This window comes from Hemitrygon akajei, chromosome 1 (assembly GCF_048418815.1).
Source record: "Hemitrygon akajei chromosome 1, sHemAka1.3, whole genome shotgun sequence".
NCBI classification, from domain to species: domain Eukaryota; kingdom Metazoa; phylum Chordata; class Chondrichthyes; order Myliobatiformes; family Dasyatidae; genus Hemitrygon; species Hemitrygon akajei.
The window spans coordinates 223,275,980-223,284,907 of NC_133124.1; the positions used below are offsets into that span (position 1 = coordinate 223,275,980).

At 46.4% G+C, this 8,928-nt stretch overlaps 1 protein-coding gene across 1 annotated transcript; it reads left to right on the forward strand.

Annotated features, from left to right (window-relative positions):
- The first annotated feature begins 1,863 nt into the window (after positions 1-1,863).
- On the forward strand, positions 1,864-6,423 carry LOC140740364 (uncharacterized). Its single transcript, XM_073069534.1, has 5 exons — positions 1,864-1,899; positions 2,409-2,663; positions 4,312-4,467; positions 5,380-5,434; positions 6,034-6,423. The coding sequence occupies exons 1-5, from the start codon at positions 1,875-1,877 to the stop codon at positions 6,212-6,214; spliced, it is 672 nt and encodes a 223-aa protein (XP_072925635.1). The 5' UTR covers positions 1,864-1,874; the 3' UTR covers positions 6,215-6,423.
- Positions 6,424-8,928: the final 2,505 nt, after the last annotated feature.

Consider the following 8,928-nt stretch of genomic DNA (forward strand, 5'->3'; position numbering starts at 1 on the left):
TGAAAGGATTTAGGAGTGGATTGGGACAATTAGTTTTATGGGAAGGATGTAATAGAGAAATGGAGGTCATTTAAAGGTGAAATTTTGAGGGTACAGAATCTTTATGTTCCTGTTAGGTTGAAAAGAAAGGTTAAAAGTTTGAGAGAGCCATGGTTTTCAAGGGATATTGGAAACTTGGTTCGGAAAAAGAGGGAGATCTATAATAAATACAGGCAGCATGGAGTAAATGAGGTGCTCGAGGAATATAAAGAATGTAAAAAGAATCTTAAGAAAGAAATTAGAAAAGCTAAAAGAAGATACGAGGTTGCTATGGCAAGTAAGGTGAAAATAAATCCAAAGGGTTTCTACAGTTATATTAATAGCAAAAGGATAGTGAAGGATAAAATTGGTCCCTTAGAGAATCAGAGTGGACAGCTATGTGTAGAGATGGGGGAGATTTTGAACAATTTCTCTTCTTCGGTATTCACTAAAGAGAAGGATATTGAATTGTGTAAGGTAAGGGAAACAAGTAGGGAAGTTATGGAAACTATGACCATTAAAGAGGAGGAAATATTGGTACTTTTAAGGAAAATAAAAGTGGATAAAGCTATGGCTTATCATCTTGTACTCCTCTATCAAGTTACCTCTCACTTGTCATCTCATCCTCCAAAGCGAAAATCCGGAGTTCGCTCATAAGACGCGCTCAGCATTCCAGGTAGCATCCTGGTAAACCACGCTAAAGCTTCCACATCCTCCAGTGAGGACGTCTGCCTAACGCTTGCACACCTCTATCATATCTGCCTCCATCCGATCCCTGGCAGCGCATCACAGGCACCCACCACTCTCAGCTAAAAATAACACGCGCCCCATTTTGTAACGGGGCGAACCGAACAGAGTGCAATGCAATGTACTGCAAAGCAGCCAGAATGGCTTGATCAATCTGCAACATAACTCGCTGACCCTTGAACTCGGTGGTTATTTTTAGATCAGTATGTTGCAAGAAGTGTTTTGCAACAGCAGTACAGTGCAAGACAAAACTGAGTGTAGGTTATACACAATTAAACAATGCAAGTAGACTAATTCATCATTCATAATAAGCGCGTGCATGCCCTACATCTTCTACCATATCAATTTGTGCAGCCACTTTCATGGAGATCTAGACAAGGACCCAAAGATTCACCTGCACAATACTATTAATGGTTCTGTCTTTAAATGTGGCCTGTCCCTTTAAATCTGACCTCCTAAAAAGAGCAACACCTCACACTTGTCCCAATTAACCCTCACCTGCCATTTCTCTGCCCATCTCTGTAACTGATCTGTATCTCACCATATCTGTTGTAATCTTGTACACTATCCATGATGCCACCAATCCTTGTATCTTTGGTGAATGTAATCACCCATCCTTTTTTTCATCCAGATAATTTACATGCATTCTCTTTAACCAGAGAGTGGTGAATCCATGGAATTCTTTGCCACAGGCAGCTGTGGAGGCCAAGACTTTACGTATACTGAAAGCAAAGGATGATAAATCCTTGATTGGTCAGGGCATGAAGGGATACAGATAAAAGACAGGATATTGGGGCTGAGAGGAAAGTTGGACCAGCCATGAGATGATGCAGCAGACTCAATGGGCCAAATGGCCCACTTCTGCTCCTATATCTGATGGTCTTGTCTATGAACTGGGGTCACAATTGCTTGACACAACACCAGATTTACTGTTTCTAATAAGGTCATTGCTTTCTAAGTGCCCATAAATTATATCCCAAAGAAATAATTAAGAGCAGGTGGAACGTTGGGAGAGAACAGGCAGCTAGTTGCATAGTTCCAGCTGTCAGATTCTGCAGATTAACTCTTCAAATCAACATTTCTTTTTCCTCAGGTGTATCACAGTCTGTATGATCATGGGCAGATCTGCTCCTGGTAAGTACATCCTGTCTAGAGGGAACTTCACACAATGTCTGATCCCATGTGTGTGTGATGGCACAGTGTGGAGAACAATTAACTCTGTGGCCAAATCCAGAAGTTTGTGATGAGAAGGTGTTGAGGGAGTTTCACCCTGTGTCTGTCCCTGGAAGTGTGTGATGGAATGGAGTGGGAGGGCACTTGACTCTGTGCCTGAATCCGGAAGTATACGATGGGACAGTGTGGAGAGGGAGCTTCACTCTGTCTGACCCCAGGAGTGTGTGATGGGACAGTGTGGAGGGAGCTTCACTCCGTGTCTGACCCCGGGAGTGTGTGATGGGACAGTGTGAAGGGAGTTTCACTCTGTGTCTGACCCCGGGAGTGTGCGATGGGACAGTGTGAAGGGAGTTTCACTCTGTGTCTGACGCCAGGAGTGTGCGATAGGATGGTAGGGCAGTTAAGGTGGGGAGGTGAGGATGATGGTCACCCCCTGACCCCACTGACTGTGAACACTCCTCTCCCCTCAGATCGGCAGGCCACCTGCTCTTTCAATGAGGCCAACAGTAGTCTCAAATGCTCCTGCGTCCCGACTGCTCAGGAGAGCTTGCGTCTTCAGAGCTACCCGAGGTCCTTCACAGATACCTGCATCAGGAGCGAGGGAGATGAACTCTGCTGTCAAAACGCCAGCCAGGGTTGGGTGGCTGCTGACTATGTCATCCTGAAGTATCCCCGGGATGTTATCCCCAACCCTGTCTACTGTGAGATTAGCTTCCCCATTCCAGGTAGGTGCCGGGGGAGAGGCATGTACCATGAGGGTTTGATATTCCAGAATCCCACTCTTCCCATGGTTTGGTGTCTGGACAATATTCCCTTTCACACCTCCCCCTTCCCCCACACACCCCTTGCAGGGGCCCGTGGTTTCCTGTGTTCTGATCTAAATGACAACAGTACAGGAACAGGCCTTTCGGCCCAATATGCAGTGCTAAACTTATTAAATATGTTCATACGTGTATAGTCCCTTCTCCCTACGTCACGTCAACATCCCTCCATTGTCTGAACAGTCATGTTTCTGTCTAAGAGCCTGTCAAATGACTGTTGCATCTGTCTCCACCGGCACCCTGGCAGGTCAGTCGAGCCACTCAGCATTCGTGGGGCAACAATCTAATTCATTTGCTGTGTCCTGTTCCATGTATTGGAAATTTGCTGTGGTGCGTTCCTGTGAAGAGAACTGGCTCAGCACGCGTCCTTTGAAATTGCCCCCTCTCACCTTAAATGCACACCCTTTCTACATTTCAACCCCGGGAACAAAAAGGTACTAGCTTTTGTAATTTCATTACAAGTCTCTACGAATCAAACTTCTTGTAGAGCCAAATCTCGTTTTAGAGTCTGTGGGGGAGAAGGATTCCGACTGCATTTCTGTAAATTGTTTTGCTGGAAAGTGTGTTCTAGTACTTTATAACAATCAAGCCAAATTAAGAGTTGAGAGTTTAAACTGGAATAACATACGGAAGTATAGAAGATTAGCTCATCTTCCAGCTGAGGGGCATAGCAGATTATTGGATACTTAATGGACAACTCTGGTGTAATGATTACTGTAGGGCTGTCATCATTTCAGTCGAGGCGACAGAGTTACAGGATCGAGGTCAGTCATTTCTACTAGAAGACAGTACCGTCAATACTGTGCCCCAGAGAATGTGAAGGATGAGGGAAAGGGATAAATGTCAGAAAGATTGTGTGGAGGGGGTTTGGAGTAAGGATTGAGACTGATGGAAATTGGGACACAAGAGGACATGAGACTTGCACAAGACATTGGGAAGGGGGCACTTGGACTATTGTGTTCAGATTTGGTCACCTTGCTATAGGGAACATGTCACTGAGCTGGAAAGAGTACAGAGGAGCATCATGCGTCTGTTGTCCGAACTCGATTCTGAGTTGTGGAGATGGGTGGGCAGGTTGGGCCCTTATTCAGTGGAGGACAGAAGACTGGGGGTTGACTAAAGAGGTGTATAAAATCATGAGAGCCATGGGTAGGGTGAATATGCATGGTTTTTTCCCTGAGGTTGCAAAATCAAGAATTAGAGGGCAGGATTTAAGGCAAGATGCTTTACTATGAATCCAAAAGGAAACTTGTACACCCAGAGGGTGGTTCATGTGTGGGGCAAGGAAGTGGCTCAGGCAGATAACATTACACTTAAAGGACACGTCAACAGGTACAAGGATAGGAGAGGCTTGGAGGGATATGGGACTGACAGATGGGCATCCTGTCCAGCTGGACTTGTTTCCGTGCTGGGTGACTGTATTTCTGAGCTCTGGGGCAGGCTCGCCTTCTGCTTCCATTGCCCTAAGTTCACCAGCCATTCACCGACCTCTGGAGAGTGCAGATTGACAGAGAGCATCTCAGAACTGAGGCAGAACCCCTGTGCTTTGCAGACTGGAAGTGCCCCAGACAGACGACAGTGGTCAACCAAGCGTCCAGCCCACTGGAAGTGATGACTTTGGAGCCAGTGCCTGCATGGAGGAATGGATCGGACAGAGGAGATATGCAGGATAGACCTAAAAGCCCGGCTGGGTGGATTGCACCTTTAGGTGAGTTTTCTCATTCTGAAACTGGGACCTGAAATGAGTGGCTGGAGGGTGTCTAGTTCAGAAGGAGTTAAATGAGCCCAGCAGTAACTGGGCTCTCCCGCCCTCTGTCCCTGGATTGCAGCCCCTCTTCCACTCTATCCCCTATTGCTCTGCTGTGGGGGCAGTTTTAAACCAGAAGACACAGGAGCTGAATAAGACCATTTGTCTCATGAGTCTGCCCTTCCATACATTTATGGCTGACTTTTTTTCTCGGTCCCAACCTCCCACTTTCCCCCTGTAACCTTTGCATCTTCACCCCACTTCTCAATGTCCAAACTTCTTCATCTCTGCCTTCAGTCCCCTTTCCGAATGACGACATCCGCAGCTGATGAACTCCACAGTTCTGAGCCCCTCATAATCTGTTCACCTCTAGAAGGTCATCCCTCAGTCTCCTACACTCCAGAGAAAGACCCAACCTCTCTCCATAACTTAGTCCCTTGAGCCTTGGCAATATCTCAGATCCAATCTGCACTCTTTCCAAATTCATGGGAACTTTCCCCATATCAAGTTGACCAAAGATGAGCACAATATTCCAAGTTTGGGCTCACTAACAACCCGTACAACTGCAACATGACCGCCCAAGTCCTGCCCTCAGTACCCCGAATGACGAAGGCTCATGTGCCAAACACCTTCACCATCCTGTCTACCTGTATCACCACACTCAGGGAACAATTTACTTGGGATTTAAGAAGGGGATGGATAGACTTGTTAATACAAAAGACTGGTGATGAAGAGTGAATGGGATTGTAGTGTGGATGAAGGTATATCTGGGATGGGTGTGGATGATGGAGCAGGCACCAGGGGTAACGGACGTCCCACGTCTATGTTGTACATTTCTGGTTGACTCACTCTAATTATATCATTTCTCTTCAGGAGGGACTGTGGCAGGCGTTCTTGTTGTTGTGGGTATTGTCTTTCTCATTTGGTGGTAAGTGACCTCATTCCTTCCTGGGGAAACTCAACTTTCAATTGTCCCAGAACCTCAACTGTGGCTTCCCCTACACCCCTCCCATCTGAGTTCTTCTGGTCCCTACACCCCATCATCACATCTCTGTGACACCCCCTCCCACCTCTGGCCCCTAGACTCCTCCCATTTCTGTAACCCCCTCCAGCCCCAGACCCATCTCTGTGACCCAATATCTCCCCGAACCCTTCCTTGTCTCTGACTCTCCCCTCCATTCCCTACACCCTCTCTTTGACCACCTCCAACCCCTTGCCACTCCCTGCCTCTGTGACCTTCCTTTCTGTTTTACTTCCTGAAGTGACATCACAGTGTGAGACTGGTGAGAATGTTGGCCTGGATTGATCCCCAGGAAACATCCACACAGAGTTAGAACTGACTAACAGCATGGACCACCTGAAAGGATTTAGATCAGCAGTCCACTGGAAATTATTTTCATATTTGATAAAATAAAATAACTGGAGGTGGAGCTAAGTGGATGATGGTGCCCAACGGTGACTCCCTTGCTTGCATCTTTGGAAACAGTCCTATTTCCATCTTTAATATCTCTGTTTTTCCCCTTTCAGGTTTCTTCTGAAGAACCGGACTACAGTTCTTTGCTTGAATGGGACCCGCTCTCGGGGTTCCACGATCTGCCACTATTCGGCATGCCGTGGTCTCACCACAAGAGATCCGTGTGTCGTTGAGGGAGTCGGAACATCTGCTGTACGCCCAGGGATCCAAGATCCGCTTAAACTCTGGGCGTAGAGCTCTGAAAAAGTGACATAATGGACTTTTAACATCGTAATCCAGCGAATCGTTTGTTATCTCTCGCTCGTTGGAAAATGGAGTCACAACTTTCTCCCTCATTAGGAGAGAGAGCCTGCAGCATGTCGAATTATTGGGTGAACGATGTAGTCTGGGGTAACTGCAAGTCTGTGTCTTTGCTATTGCTTTGCTCACGCTTGGGTGCTGGTAGCGGGTGCGCTTTACTTTTGCCGGTGGGGGAGGGGGGATTGTTGCTTGCTGCCACTTCCGCACGGGAGGGAGGGGGGCTTTGGGGTTCTAACATTTAACTGTCATTCATTCTTTGGGGCACTGCTCTTTTCATTAAATTCTACTTTTGAATATTTGTGGTAATATTATTTTGTGTTATGTGTGTACACCCTGGTCTGGAGGAATGTTGTTTCATTTGGTGGTGTACATCGGTACAGTTGAATGCCATTAAACCTTAACTTGAGCTTGAACTCGCCTCCCACCCGTCGGGCAGATGTTAACTTCTCACCAGCTAACATGAGTCTGATTTAGAGTGAAGATCAAACAAACTGGCTGTGGTCTTGCACCTTGTTGTCCACCTGCACTGTACTTTCTAACTAACGCTTTATTCCGATTTGTATCCTTGGTTTATCTCAAGACTACCTCACCATACTGACATGTGCAATGATCTGTCTGGATGAAACATAAAGCAAAGCTTTTCACCGTATCTCAGTACGTCTGTGAAAATAGTAAACCAGGACTGGGCAGCAGACCACAGGTACCTATCAAACGGCTCTGTGTGTTGGGGGCGTCTCTGATGGGGAAAAGCACTGTGCCCATGTGGGGTAGGTGCAGACAAGGACACTCAGTATGTTGACTAGAGAACATATGTCGCTGTGTCACAAACACCCCACATCCTCAGAGCCCCACACACCAACAAGCTTCCACAACGCTGTTAAATTCAGAAGACTACTTTTCATTGCAGCATACAGAAACTGCTGAAAGAAGGTGTAGTTGGTAGGTAGGACGCCTTCAAAAGTGAAAGTCTGAGAGTCCAATCACAAACAAGAAAATCTGCAGATGCTGGAAATCCAAGCAACACACAAAGTGCTGGAGGACCTCGGCAGGCCTTTTCCCCTCTCACCTTGTCTCTCTGCCCACCCATCACCTCCCTGTTGCTCCCCCCCTTTCTTCCATGGCATCCTGTTCTCTTCTGTCAAACTCCCACCTTCTCCAGCCCTGTGTCTCTTTCACCAACTTCCCAGCTCTTCATCCCTCCCCCTTCAGGTTTCACCTATCACCTTGTGTTTCTCGCTCCCCTCCACCCACCTTTCAAATCTAGTCTTCAGTTCTTTTTTTTCCTCCCGTCCTGCTGAAGGGTCTCGGCCTGAAATGTTGATTGTACCTCTTTTCCATAGATGCTGCCTGGCCTGCTGAGTTCCTCAAGCATTTTGTGTGTATTGTTTGAGAGTACAAATCTTGATGTGCCCCTCAGAATAAAAGGCAAAGATGATAGGTTTAGGAAACCCTGTCTTTCAAGAGAGGTTGAGGGTTGATTAAGAAAAAAGAGGTGTCTAGCAGGTACAGGCAGGTAGGAATAAATGAGGTACTTGAGTATATGAAATTCACCTGGAGAAATCAGGAGGGCTAAAAGAAGGCATGAGGTTTCTCTAGCAGACAAGGTGAAAGAGACCCCTAAGAGCTTCAACAGATATGTTAAAAGAGCAAAATGATAAAATTGATACTCTGGAAGGTCAGATTGGTAATCCTCTGTATGGAGTTAAGTGTTGGGGGAGATCCTAAATGACATTTTTTTACATCTGCATTTACTCAGGAGAATCTACAGAATTGAGGCAAAGTGGCTGTGAGGTGACGGGAGGAAGTGTTTGCAGTTTTGGGACAAATCCGCAGGGCCTGACAGTTTTTCCCTCAGACCCTGAGGAAAGGGCAGTAGCATAGGGTTGGCAGAATGCTTCACAGTATAGTTTCAATTTCTGCTGCTGTCTGTAAGAAATTTGTACTTTTCCCCCAGGACCACGTGAGTTTCATCCGGGTGCTCGGATATCCTCCCACAGTTTGAAGATGCATCAGTTAGTAGGTTAATGGTCACTGTAAATTTTCCTGTGATTAGGCTAGGATTAAATTGGGGGTTACCGGTCAGAGTGGCAGGAAAGGCCAATGGGCCGATTCCCAATAAATAATGAAATAGTAGGGTCCTTAGCGGACAGGTGAGATACCTGGAGGATAGCTAATGTTGTTCTGCTGTTTGAGAAAGGCTCTACGAATAAACCAGGAAATTATAAGCTGATGAGCGTGACATCAGTGATGGAAAAGTTATTGGAAGGTATCCTAAGAGACTGGATTAATGTGTATTTGGATTGATTAGGAGTAGTCAGCATGGCTTTGTGCACAGCAGGTTACATCCAACTCATCTGAAAGAGGGTTTTCAGGAAGTTACCATGAAAGTTGATGATGGCAAGGCAGTGGCTGTTGTCCAGATGGACAAAACATTTGACAAGGTTCCAAATGGAAGATTGATCAAGCAGGTTCAGTTGCTTGGCACTCAAGATGAGGTAGTAAGTTATATTAGGAACTGACTTTGTGGGAGAAGCCAAAGGATTGTAGCAGTCGTTTGCCTCTCTGACTGGAGGCCTGTGACTAGTGGAGTGCCGCCAGGGTCAGTGCTGGGTCCGTTGTTGTTCTTCATCGATATCAATGATCTGGAT